The 22,113-nt window shown below is 31.2% G+C and overlaps 1 protein-coding gene across 1 annotated transcript; it reads right to left on the bottom strand.

The window, feature by feature from the left end:
- Positions 1–11,351: 11,351 nt before the first annotated feature.
- LOC107915598 (putative receptor-like protein kinase At3g47110) lies at positions 11,352–21,411 on the bottom strand. The gene is made up of 4 exons (XM_016844736.2): positions 21,126–21,411; positions 20,254–20,617; positions 17,044–17,346; positions 11,352–11,532 (listed from the first exon to the last, which is right to left on the bottom strand). Exons 1-4 carry the CDS (start codon positions 21,409–21,411, stop codon positions 11,352–11,354), a joined length of 1,134 nt encoding a protein of 377 aa, XP_016700225.2.
- Positions 21,412–22,113: the final 702 nt, after the last annotated feature.

Raw genomic sequence — 22,113 nt, 5'->3', positions numbered from 1 at the left:
TATGTTTTTGATAATCCAAGACCAGAAGAGAATGAAAATGAATCTATTGCTGCAACCCGAGAAAGGAAAAAATGGGACAATGTTGATTACATGTGCATATGCAACATATTGAATGGTTTATCTGATGATTTATTTGACACTTACCAGAACGAGGTCACTGCTAAGGAGTTATGGGACAAATTGGAGACAAGATACATGACCGAAGATACTACAAGTAAGAAATTTCTTGTCAGTCATTTCAATAATTATCAAATGGTTGATGGTCATTTTGGTTATGGAACAATATCATGATATTGAAAAATGTTGAATAAATTTAAACAATATGATATGAAAATAGATGAAATAATTGTTGTAACCTCCATAATAGACAAACTTCCTCCATCTTGGAAAGACTTTAAAAGAAGTATAAAACATAAGAAAGAGGAAAGATCTCTTGAGGCTTTGGCAAATCATCTTCATATTGAAGAAGAATATCGAAAGAAAGATCAGAACCTAAATTTTGAAAATGTCAAAATGCATGTTACGGGGAAGTACAGACTATTAAACCATCCAAGAGAAAGTTCAAACAGACTAATGGAGCACCTAAGTTCAAAAAGAAACAAAAAAGCTCATGCTATCATTGTGGTAAGCCAGGACATTTCAAGAATAAATGTCGATTTTTACAGAAGAAATAATCTTCTAAGGCCGATAATAACGAAAAGTTCATTATAATGATATCTAGAATTAATATGGCACAAGATGATAATGCATGGTAGATTGATACTAGAGCAACTAAACATGTGTGCAAAGACAAAAGTATGTTCACAAAGTTCAAACAATGTGAAAATGACAATGTCTTGTACATGGGGAATTCTTCCACTGCAACAATCAAAGGAAAAGGGTATGTTGAACTACAATTCACTTCTAGAAAGGTTTTAACCTTGAATAATGTACTTTATGTACCAGAAGTTAGGAAGAATTTAGTGTCTGGAAGTCTATTGAATAAGTTTGGTTTCAAACTTGTTACTGAGGTAGATAAGTTTATTTTGTCTAAGGGAGGAATTTTTATAGGTAAAGGATATATGTATGAGAGCATGTTCAAACTCAATATTTTTAGTAAGAACATGCAATGACCCACACCCGGCCTAGACGTTACGGTCAGATTATGGAGGTCATATTGCAACTACAAAGTACAAAGAAAACAAGTTTGCTTAATAAGAAGGAAAGAAAACTATTTTTATGTGAATTAGATTTATTTTTATGTGAATTAGACGTTACAACATTTGTTAACTATAAATTGTTTAGTTCATGTTAAAACCCAAGTTAAAATCTCTTTAACTGAATCCTTTTAACTCATTTTATTGAAAACCTCAAACTTAACTTTTAGCGTCTATTACTTAAAAACTTATCGTTTAATTTTAATTACCTTAGATAAATCTATTAACCATTTTAGGCATTGGCAAAACGAGCTATCTAAGTCCTAATGAACTAACGATCCATAATTTTTCCAAAACTAACAACCAAAATAAAGTCCATAAAGTCCAATTAAAAAGAATATAATAAAACTACAAAATGGTGCTGAAGATATGAAACCTGAGCCTCCTGATACGCCATCCATAGCTAAATAGAAGAATTTCCTGAATCACATACAAAATCATGAGCTAATAATCTAGTGAGCGATTTGGCCCATTGCCCCAATTCATGCATTTAGCATACATTAATTATATAGAAAAATTTCATGCAATGTACATGTTCCAAATGTCCATATCTTATCAAATGCATACAGTGGTGTAACATGTTAAATCACAACTTATCAGACCATAACATACATATCATAAAGCTACCCCCATCCACTACATACCATCTTCGTCCAACCAATCACACCACATGGAACTATAAAAGTCCATCCATCCAATCACACCAATATGTGACTGGATGCCACTTAACAATCTATAGCTGAGCTGCCACACATACAATGTTGCGATCTAGCCACCATATTTGTAGTAAACACTACCTCCGTCATATATATATATCCCACCCCAACACATACATATCATACACATGTTTTATACACATTGTAATATCAAAATATAGCATATTCATATATTACATATATTATATGTCATGCTCAAACACAAAACTTACCAAATGCATTTTTAAACCATTAGTTTTAAACCTAGTTTAACATATTTACCACGCCTTTCAAGCCATTAGGACACTTTAAAAAAAACTTACAATTTCCCGACCCACGTGATGTCCTCAAATCCAAATATCATTTCCCCTAAACGACCCTTAAATAGGCCTTAAAATTTGCCAAGAGGGCTCACATGGCCGTGTGCCTCACACAGTCTAACCACATAGGCTACACAATCTCACATGACTGTATACTACACACGGACACCAAGCACGGCCATGTGCCAGGCCATGTGGAACTGGGCAATTTCACAGCAGCCACTATTTTGCAATTTTTTTATCGAATTCTAAACAAAATTTTGGGTTATTTTCACCCACCTAATTGTGCAAACGACCAACCACGCTATAGAAAGCTCAAGAAACCTACAATCAATCATCAAAAATGAACTAATTATTCATCCTTCATCCCCGAAACCTCCTCCAAAATTCTCTCTTTTCCATACAAACAGTTTCTAAAGAACGAGTTCAAACACTTACTCTTTACGCACAACAATCAAAATCAACGCTTACACCACTGGAGGGTCTTGATTATCTACTCCTTCACCTAAAAAGAATGAACCAATCGCACTAAGTAGTAAAAATAAAAATAAATATTTCTACATAACGAAACTAATCATTGAACTACCAAACAAATATGAGTTGAAACGAGCAATGCCAAAAGAATACCCAACAACTTACACCAATTTATATTCTGCGCCGAAACCGAAATCAAAAGAACAAGAGGAACGAGCAATGGCAGCAAGAAAACAAGATGAAGTGTATGGTAGCCAAACAAAATAAACAAAAAAAAGGACCCAAAGAAAGAAACTTTAAGGGGCAAAAAAAATGGCAGCCAAAAACAAGGAACATGAAACCCCAAAAGAAAGATTTTGGGTGGTTACCAAGATTAAAACAAAATAACAGATATTTAGTTCAATTTAAATCTAATTAAATCTAATATTATCTCAACCTCCATCCAAAACCCCACATGCTAAAATTTTTAAATTTTAAACAAACTCTAATTCTCAACAACCCCAAGCAAAAGAAAAAAATCCACAATTCACCCCCAACGAAACTCGAACACAAGACCTAACGCAAATGTCCAAGGCACTTAACCACCAAACTAAGTCAACTTATTTGACAATTAAACACATTCAAAAATCTAAAAATTTGGGACATTACAGAACAAAAATATTATTTTTGCTTATATGGTTGAATCTTCTTGTTTATGGAATTATAAATTAGGTCATTTGAATTATAGAAAACTGAATGACATGCATAAGTTAGATTTAATTCTTGTTTTTAATAATAATATTGAAAAATTCATTACATGTATGTTGACTAAAATTGCAAGAAATCTTTTCCCTAAGGTTAAAAGGAAAACAAAGTTTATTGGTTTGACATATAGTGATTTATGTGACATGCATAATACTCCTACATTAGGTGGAAAGAAATATTTTGTTACTTTTATTTATGATTGTTCTAGATATTGTTATGTATATTTATTGTATTCAAAAGATGAAGCGCTTGATAAATTTAAATTTTATCAAGTGCTTAATATCGAATAGAGGTGGAGAATACTATAATCCAAGTTATTTTAAATCCACTGGGATTATCCATCAAGTTTCAACCCTTTACACACCACAACAAAATGATAAATTCAATGTTATCATATTCAGGTCTTAGAGAAGGTTTTTGGGGAGAAGTTGTTCTAACAACTTGTCATTTATTGAATAGAGTTCCTAATAAGGAAACTAAAATAACCCCCTATGAACAACGGAAGAAAAGGAAACCAAGCATTTTCAAATATTTATAGTGTTCCAATAACTATAAGTGAATGAGTGTAATTAATCAAAATATAAATCTTTTGGTCATTGGTCAAAAGTTATATCATTTGATTTTTTTAAAAAAGAATTATAACTATTTAAACAATATAGTTGAGAATTGATACAAAGGTATTATTTGTTTACATAATTACAAGAATTATTTATAAGTTTAAACCATTATATTATACAAATAAGAGAAAATTACAAAGGTATTATTCCATATGAAAAGCTTACATATGGTGAACTAATTAGTTTCACCCAAAAAGAAGGATTAAAAATTTGCCAAGATTTAAAATTACAAAAACAACTCAAGAAAGAAAGATATCAATGTAGAAAGGAATTAGGATCATTCTGCCACCAATTTGACATCAGGAATGAGCCTTCTTCTTCAAAAACATGTTGCCCTGAAAAGCCAAAAAATAGGAAAAAGAATATTTCAGAATATTATAAAAAACCTAAATATAAAAAATACAGAAAAGGGAAGAAACAACAAAAAACAGAAAACAAAATTGACAAAACAATAAAATGTTATAGATGTGGAAAACCAGGACATATCTCAAAATATTGTAAAATCAAAAGAAAAATCAATAACTTAAATTTAGAAGAAGAGATAGAACAAAAATTAAATGAAATCCTATTAGAAACAACTTCTTCTAAAAATGATACATCTACTGAAACAGATGAATTACAAATAGACGAATTACATACAACATCCCAGTCTTCTGGAGATGAGAATGAACCTTCAATTAATATGCTAACTAAAGATCAAGAATTTATGATAGAAGTTATTGATAAAATTCAAGACCTAGAGCTTAAAAGAGAATACCTTTTGAAATTAAAATCCTCATTAAAAGATAAACCAGAAAAAGAAAAAGAAATCATTTCTAGTCAATCACAAATGTATAATATACAAGATATAATATTTAATAAATATGAAAAAATAAAACCAAGACAAATTACAAACTCTGAATTACAGTTGGAAATAAAACAGATTAAATCAGAACTTTCTCAGCTTAAAATAGAACAACAAGAAATGAAGGAACAAATTAGATCCTTAAAAGACGAAACCTCAGAAAAAAGTTCATCAGAAACTGAACCTGAACCTGAAGAAAATACACAAGAATATATGATGGTTCTAACTGAAGTATCTATTCAAAGATATTTAATAAAAATAAATATTGTCATAAATAATGAATTTCAATTAGAAACAATAGCCCTTTTTGATACAGGAGCAGACCAAAACTGCATTAGAGAAGGAATAATTCCAACAAAATATTATAATAAAACATCAGAATCTCTTAAGGCTGCAAATGGTAAAAAATTAAAAATTACTTACAAAATTCCCAATGCAGAAATATCCAACAAAGGTATAAAATATCAAACATGTTTTTTAATGGTAAAAGATATTACCCAAGATGTCATATTAGGAACCCCATTCATATCCTTACTCAAACCTTATAAAGTAACAAATAATTCTATCTCCACTAAAGTTTTAAACACTAAGGTAGAATTTCCTTTTGTAGAAAAACCGAAAATAAGAAACCTCAACCTATTAAAATCTTTATCCATTCATAATGGACAAATTAATAATTTAATTAATTACAAACAGAAGCAAATCTCTTTCCTAAAAGAAGAAATATGTTTTAAAAAATTAAATGAACAATTAAGAAAAAGAGAAATACAAAAAAGAATAGATCAAATCAAAAAGGAAATAGAATCAACAATTTGCTCTGACATTCCTGATGCCTTTTGAAATAGAAAGAAACATGAAGTAACATTACCATACGAAAACGATTTTGATGAAAGACAAATACCCACAAAAGCAAGACCAATACAAATGAACAAAGAAATGGAAGAATTTTGTAGAAAAGAAATACAAGACCTTCTTAATAAAAAATTAATTAGAAAGAGCAGTTCCCCTTGGAGTTGTTCAGCATTTTATGTAATAAAAAATGCAGAACTTGAAAGAGGAACGCCAAGATTAGTAATTAATTACAAACCTCTCAATCAAGCCTTAAAATGGATTAGATACCCAATACCAAATAAGAAAGATTTGCTACAAAAACTTTGTAATGCAAATATTTTCTCAAAATTTGATATGAAATCCGGATTTTGGCAAATCCAAATAAAAGAAGAAGAAAGATATAAAACAGCATTTACTGTACCATTTGGACAATATGAATGGAATGTAATGCCTTTTGGGTTAAAAAATGCTCCATCTGAGTTCCAAAGAATAATGAATGATATTTTTTACCAATATTCTCAATTCACAATAGTATACATCGATGATGTATTAGTATTTTCAGAAAATTTAGAAAAACACTTTAAACATATATCAATCTTTATAAAAGTCATAAGAAATAATGGTTTAGTAGTTTCTAAATCCAAAATAAGTTTATTCCAAACCAAAGTAAGGTTTTTTGGTCATTACATTACCCAAGGAACCATTACCCCAATAGAACAATATATAGAATTTGCTAGCAAATTCCCAGACCAAATTCTTGATAAAGTCCAATTACAAAGGTTCTTAGGAAGCCTCAATTATGTTATAGACTTTTATCCAGGTCTTAGCAAATTATGTAAACCATTATATGATAGACTCAAAAAGAATCCACAACCTTGGACAAAAAACCATACCAATATTATCACCCAAATCAAAAAAAAATCACTAAGCTACCTTGTTTATATTTAGCTGATCCAAATGCCCCCAAGATAGTTGAAACAGATGCTTCTGAAATAGGGTATGGTGGGATCCTAAAACAAGTTAAAGGAGGAAAAGAGCAAGTAGTCCAGTTTACTTCCAGACACTGGAATCCTACTCAGCAAAATTATAGTACTATTAAAAAAGAAATTTTATCAATTGTTTTATGCATTACAAAATTCCAAAGTGATTTATTAAATCAAAAATTCCTTTTGCGAATCGATTGCAAATCAGCAAAAGAAGTTTTACAAAAAGATGTTCAAAACATTGCCTCAAAACAGATTTTTGCAAGATGGCAGGCAATTTTGAGCATATTTGATTTTGATATTGAATACATCAAAGGAGAAACTAATTCTTTGCCTGATTTTCTCACCAGAGAGTTTCTTCAAAAATGCTCCCCAAACTCCGAGACAAAGGAAAGGGGAAAATAAAAGAATCATCCAAAACCCAAATCACATCAAAACCAATTAAAACATGGTATGAAATTTGCCAAGAAGAAGATGAGAAATCATCATCATCGTCAAAATCCTCCAAAAATACAATAATTCAAGATGCACAAGATCCAAATGAGATTGGTTCTCAAATCAAAAAATGGATTGAGTCCCTATCTCAATCTCCAGAAGTAGCATTGGCCTTTTCGCAAATGAAAGAGGAAACTCCTCTCAAACAAATTGTTGCTGAAGCGGCAAAGGTTTCAAAAAATAAAGAGATTGTTTTACACAAACCAAAATCTCTTTAAAATGTTTTAAAAGAGACTTCTCTCCAAGAGGTTTTTCCAAAAGAGATAACGGTATCTTCACAAACTGCTACACAAAAATCTTCACAATATTTTCCAAACAAATATTTTGAAAAAATTCTTGTTATGGAGGAAGAATTTTCAGAAAAACCTCCACATATACTGGCAAAAGAACTTTTCAATGGATGGCATTTCAAACCATTGGATTCTCAAAAACCCCAACAGTATTATGAAAATATACTGGTCCAAACTGGATCTGTTTTGTTCAAACATTACACAGATCCAAAAGATCCAAATTTTATTACCCATTCAACAGCCCAAATATTAAAAATTCTCCGACCAAGAGATTGGAGTGAAAACCCAAATGCTTCAAAGAAATTCCCAGCCAAATTTACCACCAAAATAGACAATTACCCATATTTTACATATTGGGATTACCAAATGGCATGGTACAATGCCTTTTTAATGAACAACCAACACATGAGATATTCGTGGCTCATATATTTCAAATATGGCACCCAATTCAAATTCCCAAACTGGTTCCAAGAGTGGTGGAATTGGTATGGACCATCATCCTTTGAGATACTACCAGAAAAAATTCAAAACTTATGGCCCAAATTCTTTGACAAATTTCATCCTGAACCAGATCAAAAACACATTTACAGGACAATCCATTTTTTCTCAAAACTATGCATTTCCTGGATTGTCTCATGGAATTATTCTTATGAGCAAGACCAACACACTGGAATTCCATTATTAGTTCGCAATTACAGGACTAAATGGTGGGACAAATTTAATGATGAGAAATATGATTCAAAATATTTGGATAATTTTTTCAACAAGAATCCAAGATTATGTAAGTCTGCAACCCCGGATCAAACCTGTAACACCCCTAACCCGTATCCGTCGCCGAAGTAAGGTTACGAGGCATTACCGAACAAACACAACCATTTTTAAAACCAAACTGATCACAAATATGAAAATTAAATCTTTTTTGCATAGCTATTTATAATTTACGATCAAAATCTAACCAACATCGTACTCAAACCTATACATGCCATAAGATCGAGTTCAAATATTTAACAAAATACCAAAAGAAGTCGATAGTGTGATAGACTATGCTGATGATCCCCGAGCTCATAACGCGTCTCCAAAATCTTAAAAAAAAATAAATGGACAAAAACAATCAAAGTAAGCTTTTATAGCTTAGTAAGTCTATAGCATATCTAAAATACATATAAAAGAATCATATAATTCTTTAAGTAAATTTATTGAAATCACAAAAATCAAATATGATTACTAATCAAACATTGCTATATTGAGTCATTTTGTTTAAATCTAAAAAGATGTATATTTATCTAATACACATAAACGGACAAATGTATATACATTATCTGCATATAATCAAGTTACTAGCATAATCATTAACGGCATATACTGATTTCTAGAGTACTTATTGTTCGCACTTCATCGGATCCATTTAAATACAATTGTTCAAATACATATACCAAAAGTATTTTTTTTTATACTCATCAACCATAAATGCCGAATGCATACATATATACACTTATTTTCACCTATGCCGAATGCATACATATATATACCCTTATTTTCACCTATGCCGAATGCATACATATATTTATATCCACCTATGCCGAATGCATACATATATATTTATCTATCAATTGCTAAGACCAAATATATGTATATATGTATATGCTCATCAAGTTAATATGACTAAAATCATATGATTGAACATTTATGTATTCATCAATTTCATATAATCAAAATCATAGAGGTATCAATTGTATATTATCACATAATTTAAACGGATTCACCGGCACTTAGCCTACTAGGTTTTAAAACCTGATTCGGTACACCAGCTCTTGAGCCTGCTAGACTTATAGTCCGAAATGTATCACCGGCATTAAGCCTGCTAGACGTATAGTCTGAATAATTTCACCGGCATTAAGCCTACTAGACGTAAAGTCTGAATTATGTCACTGACAATAAATCCGAATGGTACTGAGCTTTAACAAAAGAATCTCAATTCATAGGAGTTGTATCCCATAATGGTCTATAGAATCCACATAAAAAGTCAGCTCAATAATTTATAAACTATATCTTTAAACCACATAGGTATATAAAGTTCAGTCATCAAATCCAGCTCAATATCTTAATTATACATCCGAATATATATAACTTAACACATTGAAGCATACTACTAATATCATGCTTTCGAACACCTTATGATAATCAAAGCTAATAATTTCATATCTTCAACTCCGTTCAAGAACTTTTACATGAACATACTTACATAATCGAACCTCCCTTATACATATACAAATTTCATACTAAAACTCATTACAAAAACATATACATGCATAATTACATAGTCGAACCCCATATAAACTTGTATGAATGACATACCTAAATTCAATACTAGAACATATACATGTAGATTTGCATAATATATATTCAATACAAATTTTATACCAATATAAACCTATGCTTATTTATGAATCTTAGGTACACACATATATATCCACCTTTTAGTAAACCAATACTTTATATAGTATATATAAAAAAATATGAACTTTTATACTACAACTAAATTCGATAACATTTATAATTGTATATCCTTATAAACCTTCATGCTTTAACTAAATTCCAATGACTATATAAGTATATACCTATGATTCGAACTTGTTACAATAATACATATAATTCACTCATACTTTTAATTATTTCAACCAACATATTTTTTTAATTATAATTCATCCAAAAACAGCTCATATACTTATTTATATACTGATTTTATGACATTAAATAGCTAATAGACTTACCTCAGACGATGGAAAATTGAAGTCGGACGATTATTCGACTAATTTGGCTTTTCCCTGATCTAACTCCGATTTTTTTGGTTCTCGATCTAAATATATTCAAAATAAGATAATTTATTTATTAACACATTCAATTTAATCCAAAAACACATAATTTGGCAAATTACTATTTTGCCCCTAATATTTACACTTTTTGCAATTTAGTCCCTATTGCATAAAACACAATTTATACAAAATTTGCCCATACCACACAAGGGCCGAATATTCATGGTTCTCATACAAGTCCACACATTTCATTTATTTCACACTTTAGTCCCCCAAAAATTTAATTTCATAATTTAGCCCTATTTACTCAATTTCACTAAAAATTCCAATACAAAACATATTAATCTAAAATATATCTTTCATTATTCATCATCAAACATCACATAACACAAATTTTCATCAATGGAACAACTCAAAATATTCATCAAAATCAAAAATTTAAACATGGGTCGGATAGTATTCGAAGCAACGATCTCAAAAACGTAAAAATTATCAAAAACCGAACAAAGAACTAACCTTAATCAAGCTTTAAAATGGCCGAATAATACTTGACTTCCTTTCTTTTTTTCTTTTGCATGAATTCGGCTAAGTTAAGATGAAAACATTCATCTTTTCATCAATTATTTTAATTTTAATGTTTAATTTAACATTTGACTAAATTAACCTTATTATAATAAATTTTTATAACATATATTAAGGTCAATTATGTCATATATCACCCACTATCTACTTTATGGTCTTATTGCATCATAAACCCTTCCATTTAAAAAGACAACAACAATTAGGTGCTTTTATAATTAACCCCTAAATTTTCATTTTTCGCGATTTAATCCTTTTGTTTAATCGAACACTCAAACAACAAAATTAAAACACGAAAATTTCACACAATCAAATGCACACAAAATAAACACACAAAATAATATTAAAATATTTTTTTGTCTCGGACTTGTGGTCCCGAAACCACTATGTCCGATTAGGGTCAAACCGGGTTGTTACAAAACCACAGCAAAATTTCTTCAAGCAAAGTCAACAGCCAGTGCAATGTTAGCTCAAGCCAAGACCAAAAAAGAATACAAAAAACTCATGGCTGAAATGCTCAGCTCATTGGACTCCGAATCTGAAGATGAATCTCCGGCATCCTCAATCAAAACGGTGGATCTTGCAGATGATACCACTTCGGTAACCATCACCAGGTCCAAAAAGAAATAATACATGAACAGGAGAGATTCCCTGCAAGAAATGATGTGAACAGGAGAGATTCCCTGCAACAAAATAATGCGTGAACAGGAGAGATTCCCTACAAGAAATGATGTGAACAGGAAAGATTCCCTGCAACAGAATAATGCGTGAACAGGAAATATTCCCTGCAGGAAAAGACAAGTGAATAGTTATGTAATTTGTATTTTGTAACCAGAGAATATATTCTCTAAAAATTTATTTTCAAAAGTTTCAAATGTAATGATTAAACGATTTAGATGATGTAAGGAGAGAATAGCCCTCTATAAAAGGCATCAGTTTGTGAATGGAAGGCAGAACTCGATTTTACCCATTTGAGTTGTTTCTCCCAAAAGTTTCTCAAAGTTTTTCAAAACTTTCGCATTAACAAAGTTTCATTTTAAGTTTCCAAAATTTCAAATTAAATAATATTTTCTCAATATTATTTAAATAGTTATAATATTAAATGATTAATTATGTATTCTTTTAGACATTATTATTCAGAAAGACACCTATTGAAATGTCTCTATGAAAAGATACAAAAATTCCTATAAATGGGAATGAGATTTCATTTGGAAACCACACCAACAAGTTCTAAGAGTTCTTTCTATCCTTCCTCATTTTCTAATATTATTATATTGTTCTACAAAGAGTTACTATAGAAATTCTTTGTAGAAATTTTCTTGTTATTTATTGCTTACTGCTTAGTGGACTATTCTTGTCAGTGCAAAACACAAATAGTTATTCATTGTATCCTAAAGGCTAATTTGCTTGAAACTCTTTTGAACACCGAATATAGGTGGGGTGAATATAACCTTAAAGATAGCGGCTTGATACATGCCTTGGAGCCTTGTCCTATTTCTTCATTTTCAATTCAAGTTCCCTTCGTGCATTCAAGATTTTCCTCACCAGAGATTTGTACTAACATATCCTTGCTATAACATTTTGTCAAATACTTCTCTGGATCCTCTTCTTTATTGTAAATGGCACACACTGTATGTGCACATGAGATGCCTGACAAGTCTCATAATCTACATGAACAAGTAGGTCCACAATATGATCCTACCACACATGATCTCATATCCATAATCTCCATTGAAATGCTTATTCCACTTAGTAGATTATTTTATGCTCTTATCAAGCTTAGCTCTAATTAGAGGACCACACAACCTTTTCCATCCAAGTATTGTTTTTCTTTTACTAATAATTCGTTCCATGATAGCCAACCTAATATCATTTAGCATACTTATTATTGGCTTTAACCTGGCTTGCATGATTCTAACATTGAATGCTTCGGCTAGGTTGTTACCTGCTGAATCACACTTAACATTATGGCTTAAATATACTTTTCAAAACCTTGTCTCATTTGCATCCAAAAGAGCTGCAACTTCCATCTCTTTTTATTTTTCATGAGCAATACACATCTGTTCAAAACATGGTACATTAGTGGCTTTCACATGTGCCCAAAAAGCCTTTTTGCAAACATTTTCCTCTAAACCCATTCGAACCTTTTCCAATCCAATTTGCCCATACATGCCTAGTACAAAACCTATGCTCTGCATGTGGGAATATTTGTTTAAAAACTTTTTTCCCCTACAAAATTAAATTAAAATATATAAAAAAAAAATATGATATACTATAAACTATGCAAATCAACATATTAATTAAAGGTAATATTGCCTTTTTGTTGATCTGATATGAATGTCCACCCAAATCCATCAGGAGTGCCAATGTCTCTTTTCAAAATCTCAAGAAACCAAGTCCATGATGTTGTAGACTCGACCTCCACAACACACCATGCTAGAGGAAACATTTGGTTATATTCATCCCTAGCCACAACAGTTAGTAACTCCCCTTTATCTATTCCTTTTAAATAGCACCCATCCATTCCTAAGATAGGCCTACATCCAACTAAGAAGCCTCTCCTTAAAGCATCAAAACAAGTATAAAACCTTAGGAATAATGGTGGAAATCTAGAAACAAGCATTTCTATCTTAATTTCAATTGTACTCCATCTATTAGATCTTCTCAACTCTTCTGCATAATCATATAAAGTCACATACTCTTCAATCACATCTATCTCCATCTCTTTTAGTACATTTAGCTTAGTTTTTCTAGCCTTACTAATGTTGATATTAGTACCAAGCTCTGTTTTCACTACAGATTGTATGTAATTAAGCTTGATAAATGAATGAGTAGTAATTAATTTTTTGTATCTATTTCTCAACAAAGTTGTTAAAGCTCTTTACACCTTCCATTGAGGGTTGCACTTATTATTCTTCTTCACAGATGCAAATATATACCACTTACATTTTTCTCTCACATCTTGTTGAGACCGTAGTTGGTTTGCTCCTTTTAATCTCTATGTTTACCTAGTAGTGATTGCATACTTGGTCAAGGCTTCTTTAAATTAGGTCTTACTCAAGAAAATCATTTCAATAGTAAACTCTAGAACTTTAATATTTGAATCATAAAGGGGAAAATTTCTTTTTCTACACTAGGTTCATCTCTGGTTTCCAAGTGTGCATCACTATTTGAGATTTCACTATAGACTTGATCTGAGTCAAATCCATCAGTGTAATACCCCATACCCGTTTCCGTCGCCGGAATAAGATACGAGGCATTACCAGATTTTACTGAAATTTTTTTTTAATATAACCCCTTTATAAATATCAAATCTTCCCTGCAAATTTTAAACCGAGACCAATCCGGCACAACCAATCCATTTCAATATATTTTCAAGATAGATTTATCATATTCATAAGATAATCTCATCACATACCAAAACTAAAATTTGTTAGCCATACCAATGGCTAACTATACATTCATTTCACATTAACATATACATTACTAGCTTATACATGCCATTGATTTCTAAAATAAAGTTTCTTTATATACCGAGATCTTGAGGTTGATAGTGTGATACGTCTCCAACCAAATCCGACCTCTGAGCTCTTAACACTACAAAACAGGGGAAAAGGAACACAGGGTAAGCACTTTGTGCTTAGTAAGTTCATGCAACAAGAATTATACTTACCATATTATACACCTATCATTTAATAACACAAGCACACATCCAATTTACATAAACATATACATGTCACATACAAACTCAACTTTTTGCATTAGTTAAGTAAATATCATATAAATTCATTACAAAGACAAGTGATTGATGAGCTCATCAATTCCATACTTTCCATTCCCTTGTTATTTTTCCATATCTATCCCGTTGAATTTCTCAGAATTTCGATGGATTTTCAGAGGTACACTTTAGTGTACAAATCCGGGTCCGTCAATTCATATTCATGTGCACACATTTCCATTTCAGAGAGCACACTCCCACGAACCTCATCCTTACAGCGGGATTACCAGTCCAAGCTAAATCCCCTGTAATATAAACTCATAGAGTATTGTCGGGAATACCAGTCCAGGCTAAATCCCCTGCAACTACAATTACTCTAATGAGCTTGGATCTGAATTACCAGTCCAGGCTAAATTTAGACCTAATTCGGATTACCCGTCCGGGCTAAATTTATTTTCCACATATTCTTCGGGAGGGCTATATCAGGATAGGATCACCCGTCCGGGCTAGATCCTTTTTACCGTCAATTCATTTTCAGAGATCCATCGAATTTTCCTTCCGTTCAACCGGGATTTATTTTCTCTTTTCATCAAGAATATCAATACTTTATCAATTATCATACAATAAACATCCAAATCATATTCACATCAATAACAAATATTTCAAGCATTTATGAATATAATTCAAGTTACACGAACTTACCTCGACACTTGTTCGTAACCAAAAATCTACTAATCCCGAACTTTTTCTTTTCCTTGATCTTGCTTCGTATTTGAATTTTCTGGATCTAAATAAATAAATTTAATCATTAATTTAATACTTTTCATGTTCATATGTAACATTCTCTATAATTCCATTATTATTTATAGTGCATTCAAAGCTGTCTCACTGAGTCACAGTCGCTAAATTATTTATATCTTGAGATACGGAACTCAAAATTAAGATCCGCTAATTTTCCCCGAAACTAAACTCACATATATTCTTACCATAAAATTTTCAGAATTTTTGGTTTAGCCAATAAGTACAGTTTATTCTTTAAAGTTTCCCCTGTTTCATTGTTTGACAGTTCTGACCCCTCTTCACTAAAACTTAATTATATCAATGTAAAGAATTCAGATGATGTTTCTATTTGTTTCTTCTGAAAATAGACTCATCAAGGATTCTAACCATATAAATTATAACTCATAATAATTTTTGTATAATTTTTAATGATTTTCCAAATTCAGAACAAGGGAACCCGAATTCATTCTGACCTTGTCTCACAAAACCTATTATATCTTATGATTTACAATTTCATTTCTTACACCGTTTCTTTTATAAGAAACTAGACTCAATAAGATTTAATTTAATATTTTATTCATCCTCTAATTCAATCTATACAATTTTTGGTGATTTTTCAAAGTTAGAGTACTGCTGCTGTCCAAAACTATTTTAGTGTATGATGTTAATTACCATTTTTCCCTAAACTTTCAATAAATGATAATTTCATCCTTGCTCAATTAACCCCTCAATTGAGCTGATTTTTCTCAATTAACACTTTATCCCATCACTTTCAACTACTTTATAAGCTTTGGAAATCATAATTTTAGCACTAGACTTTAATTCCAAACTTTTTTCACAATTAAGTCCTACAAATCAATTTCTATTGAAATTACCTAACAAAATCATCTCATAAACAAATTAAAGCTTCAAAGTCACCCTATTTCATCATAAAATTCCAGCACATATTCATAGAAACTTTCAAATTCATTCATAAAATCAAAAACCAATGAATTTAGTAATAGGACCTAGTTGTAAAAGTCATAAAAACACAAAAATTACAAGAAAAAGGAAAGTATTAACTCACTTGGTACAAAAATTATGAAAAACCAGCTTGAAGAAACCCTTAGGACGTTTTTGGCTGATGGGAATGCAGAAAAATAAAGAGGAATCTAGATAATTCCACTTTTGTCCTAACTTTTAAAGCCAATTTTGTAATATTCCAATTTTACCCTTAATTCTTCAATTCTCCTGATTTTTCTCAGCGTATGCCGCCCAAAATATCTCCTTTTGGGGTTATTTTCAATTTATGTCCCTCTTCATTTAACAATTAAGCTATTTAACCCTTTTAGCTACTTTTACATCTTTTTCAATTTTGTCCTTTTCACTTAATTAACTACCCAAACATTAAAATTTTCTAACGAAATTTTAATACCATATTACTAACACTTCATAAATATTTATAGAAATATTTTTGACTTGTTTTTACGAGATTGAAGTCTCGATACCTTATTTTTACCCAATTTCTTCAATAATTTCTTTTTCTAACTAACCACTAAATCGGTAAAATTTTTCTATCGATATTTTCATACGATTTTCCTATCATACCAATATTCATGCAAAAATATTAAAATAAATTTCTCTTTAAATCGGATTTGTGGTTACGAAACCACTATTCCGATAACCTTGAATTTGGGCCATTACAATCAGAGCAAAGATCATCCTCCGAATCACTATTAGATTCTAAATCATCATCTTCAAAGTTACCTGTCTCATCCCCACCATTTGTTTTCAACTTTCTTTTATTTCTTTGGTCGTCATTATCTATTCTATTGTACTCTTGAATTGTTGTTATGGCTTCAAACAACTCATCATCATTATCAGATAGGCAGGTTACATCAATAATAAAATTCTCTTCTTCATCAACATTTTCCTCCATCTCTTCTAATAGGACACTAAAGAAATTCTCAAATCCCTCACTCATTTGACTGCAAATCAATAAAAAATAAATATGTAGAAAGTATAAACACAAAAGAACCACTTACAAAACTATTTAATTTTTTACAACTTGCTAACTATTCAAACTACTTGTGATGCAACATAATTCACAATGAAAAATAAATCAAAGAAGTACAACAAAGTATTTAGAATATGATGTTTGTGGTTGAATGAGTGTTTATTTCCATATTTCTTATTATTTTGGCAGAGTGAATTCTTGGTTGTGTTATATTTTGGTTTATGTCATTATATGCCCTTATTGCTATGTTTTTTGTTGTTATACTAGTCTTTTCTTTACTTAATAAAATTTTACCTTTCAAAAGGAAATATTGGCAATGTCTTTTTTTGTTTCTCATCTTTTACAACCAAAACAAAAGTTTTCAACTCTATGAATACTACAATGATGGCCATTTTGACCCTTAAAGAAGCACTCCACAACAAATTTTTGTGAGTTGCAGGGAGTAGGAGAAAACTCGTTCATAAACTTTTCATTACTACCTGTCGTAAGTTTCATTGGAAATATTACCTAGCTATTTCTAACATTTAGATGTTTTGTAGTTGATGTAGTCTATCAGATCAAGAATCACACCTCACCCAAAATAGTGTTAGTGCGTAGGGATAAAACTAAACTTATGAGAAATTAACGAAGGCTTCAAGGCGTATATCAGTGCCACTTTCTTTAAGGTTCTATTCGCCCCCACCTGTATATGGTGTGCAAAAGAGTTACTGAGAAATAAACCTCAAGGATACAATGAAGCCTAAGGACTAACTACATTTTGCACTGACGAAAATAGTCCACTGAGCATTGAGCGGAGCATAACAAGGATATCAATTTCTAAATAGAAATTCTGTGATAGTTCTTTATAGAACAATCTAAAAATATAAAATGGTGAGAGATCAAAAAGAAACTTTTTTCTATGTTTCTAGGTGTGTCTAACAAATGAAATTTCTCTCCTATTTCTAAGAGGTCTCATGTCTCTTCATAGGGACATGATACCCAAACAGATAGTCATATCTTTAAACACAAACATAATTATTCAATAGGTATCAAATTGAATAATTATTACCCCTTTTTTTATTAATCAAGTGATATAACTTTTGGTGACAAGACAACTCTTGCTTAATTACCAAGTGACATTATTTTTGGACAACTTGTAACATTTCAGTTATAACTATTGAAACAGTATAAATATTTTGAAAATGTTACAACAAACATAACACTCTGAAGGGTCTTCTTGCATGTTGCCACACAATCTAAAGACTTACAAGAATACTCTCTACAATAGAGCCTTTTGACTTTGGAATCCACGGCTTTCTAATTTATACTTTTTTTTTGCTAAGTTCTAGTTTAAGCTTTACTAATTCGTTTATGTTTTATTTGCTTTACTATTTTTGGTTTGAACACTTTCTCTTTTTTTTTTGTTATGTATGACTTGGTATCTAAAAAAAATGTGTTTCATATATATATTTTTTAATGTCATACGAAGAATTACTCCCACAAGATACCCATAAAACAACATGCAAAATTATATATGCATATGTCGATGAAAGAATTGATAATAATAATAATAATAATAAAATTTGAAATCCTAATCGAATTATGAAAAAAAAAATCAATCGAGGTTGCTTTAGTATTGAAAGAACAATAACATACCTTTTCTTGTGATGTTTTTTGATCACTTCTATTTCTCAATCTAAAAAAATATCAGTTTTTGTCTTTTTATTGATCTAAAAAATACCCCCTTTCTTTTCTTTTAGATAATGAATATAAATTTATGATTATATTTCTAAAAAGAATTTATCTCTAAAACATGTTGAAAATCCTTTTTTTTCAAGGTAGGGAAAGGATTGTATGAAACATAGACGCAAAGTCATCCTATGTCCCTTACCAATTATTTAATGCCATTTTTGTAATTTTTTCCATGTAATTGACACATCATTTTGATAAATTTTTTAACATGAACCTTGGACCTTAAACCTTGGACCATGGACCATGGACCTTAAACCTTGTATCTTGGACCTTAAACCCTAAACATTAGAACCAAGACCCTAAACCCCGAACCTTAAAACCTGGACCCTTGTCCATGGTCTAAGGTCTAGTGTTTCAGGGTTTAGGGTTCAAAGTTTAAGGTTCAGGGCTCAGGGTTTAAGGTCCAAGGTCTAGAGTTCAAGGTCTATGGTTTAGGGTCTTGGGCCTAGGGTCCAAGGTTCATGTTTAAAAAATTACCAAAATAATGTGTCAATAACATTGATAAAAATGTTGAAATGGCATTAAATAATTGGTAAGGAATTCAAGGTGATGTGGCATCTCTATTTCATACAATCCTTTCATTTTCCAAGCAACATCTTTTGTGTTTTTTATTTACGTGGAAGTACTTTAAATTTATTTATTTTTATAGTAAAATGTCATGTCATCATTTTTCACAAGGTTTAACATAAAATAGTGTCACGTAGATAACAGTGTTAGTGATAAGGGAAAATTGAATTAAAATTAAAGTTTATGTATATAATTGTACATTGGGCTAAAGTTGATGTATAATTTTGATATTTATCTTTTTTTTTAATTTACTTATATTTATTCAAGAGAAATATAAAAAATATTATATTTTATAATTCTTTTAAAATAATTAAATTATATAAAACACACATGCACCGCAGGTCACCTAATTCTAGCATAAGAAATCACCGTCTCTCTATGTTTGGTTTTCAAGTAACTTTTACTAAATATGGCTCGTAATGTCTTCGCACAAATTGACAGATGTACAAATTTTGAATAGTACAAACATATAGGTATCCATTACAATTTACGAGCAATTTTTTTTCCTGAAAAGTCCACCATTTATTCTAGCTGTGAACCCTAGCAATTCGATTGGTTAACTATATGGTGATATTGATACATTCTCTTAATTGCTTGCAGTTCTTTAATGGCATCTTCAATCTTCATTCGCTCAAACGGAACTTCAACCGAGCATGCAACACCAACGTTAATGAAAGCAACGAAACATTTCCATATAATGTCATCGCCATCAACCTCCATGTTCTGATTCTTGTTGAGATCATTAATTTGTTTGAGCAATCGAATATATACAATTTCCTTCAACTGTTGTAATGACATAAATTCCATCTTACAGAAATTATGGAGACTTGAGCCATTGTTAAATAATTCATCCGTTGGCATCTTTCCGGTAATCATCTCCAACAGAAGAATTCCATAACTGTAAATATCGCCTTCGGGTGATGTTGGACCTCCCATGCCATATTCTGCAACATTTAAGTACATTAAGAAAGAACCTACGTGATTAATAAAATTATAAAGGGTCAACTTTTTCGGGAGTGCTTCAATTGGTAAATCTACAAGACTCAAAAGGAGAAATATTAGTATAGAGCATATAATAATTATGGAGCTTATTTGGGTATGCAAGGACTCAAACCACCAATATAGAACATATAGGCTACTTACCTACAACCATGGTACCACTTGAGCTATGTATCGTGGTTGTAGGTAAGTGGCCTATATGTCGCAGGTTGTGGTTCGAATCCCAACATGTCCAAGTGAGCTTTATAATTATTATAGATCCTATACTAATACTTTTTTCATGGGTCTTGTAGGTCAACCAATTAAGGCGGATCCCAACTCTGTAAAGTACTAGACTTTTTGGTTTAGTTCATTGTTTGATAAATGACACTTCATATTTTTTTTTTGAAAGAAGCGACTTCCCTCTACAAAAATAGTATATGTAGATATTGAATGTTACCTGGGCGATATAACCAATCGTTCCCTTGATGAGTGAGGAAGTTGCTTGCACAAAACCCAATTTGCTCGTGGTATCGGAAAGGATCATTGCTATTCCGAAATCACTAACATGTGCAACCATGTCATTATTGAGCAGAACATTAGCCGGTTTTAAATCACGATGAATGATCATTGATTCACATTGGTGATGAAGGTGATCCAATGCATTCCCCACATCTATGGCAACGTCCAACATCTGGCCGAAGTTCAAATGGCGTGAAGAGTCACATTTCAGCCACTTATCTAAGCTTCCATTAGCCATGAATTCCAAAACTATAGCCTTGAATTCATTGCCTTTGAAGTCAATGCTTGAGCAAGAAGTTATCAATATTAGTATAACTAAGTAACAGTTAGTTAGTTATCAGTTGTTAGTAGTTAGTTAGATGGTTAGTCGGTTAAACCTATTGCTATAAATATGTGTATTGCACGTATGATTCAGATAAGTTCAATAATAACAATGCTTGTTTTGTGAATATCATAATATGGTATCAGTTTTTCTTTCTTTTTTGGTAGATCTCTGAGGGCCTGTGTTCTTATGGCATTTCCTACCAGTCCGTCTCCTGTGCATTCTGATGCGCCTGGAATGGCATCTAATGTGACAGCCCAAAGTTGACCCTAGTCGGGAAGTGGTTTCGGGACCGCTAAACCGAGTCACCGAAATGTTTGAATGTGATACTATTGTGTAGAATATGTAATTATGAATGTGTGAAAATTTCAAGCTTCAATTTGGTTGATTGCATGTGAATTTAGTCAATAGGACTTATGTGAGAAAATTCAAAAAATGTGATAGGTCAATGTGTGAGGACCTATTAGTGCATGAGGACAAAGGGGGGGACTTGCATGTCAAATTTCCCCCCCTAATGAGTAGTGGCCGGCCATGACAAGGAAGGATGGGTAAAACATGTCATGAAACATGTTTTGTTAGTGGAAGAATAAAATAAGGAGTATGGGTAATAAAGAAATG

This window comes from Gossypium hirsutum, chromosome D10 (genome assembly GCF_007990345.1).
Source record: "Gossypium hirsutum isolate 1008001.06 chromosome D10, Gossypium_hirsutum_v2.1, whole genome shotgun sequence".
In the NCBI taxonomy this organism is placed as follows: Eukaryota; Viridiplantae; Streptophyta; class Magnoliopsida; order Malvales; family Malvaceae; genus Gossypium; species Gossypium hirsutum.
This window is presented reverse-complemented; position numbering and strand designations above follow the sequence as displayed.

What these genes read in the sequence shown, in the direction of transcription:
- LOC107915598 (XM_016844736.2), bottom strand. Translation starts at nt 21,411, where the DNA reads ATGGCTAATGGAAGCTTAGATAAGTGGCTGAAATGTGACTCTTCACGC. An exon ending in CTGCAAGCAATTAAGAGAAT is followed by an intron (nt 17,347 to 20,253) that starts GTATCAATATCA and finishes ATTGATTTGCAG; the next exon opens with TCAAATGAGTGAGGGATTTG. An exon ending in TGTAATGGCCCAAATTCAAG is followed by an intron (nt 11,533 to 17,043) that starts GTTATCGGAATA and finishes CATTTCTTGCAG; the next exon opens with GGAATCTCTCCTGTTCATGT.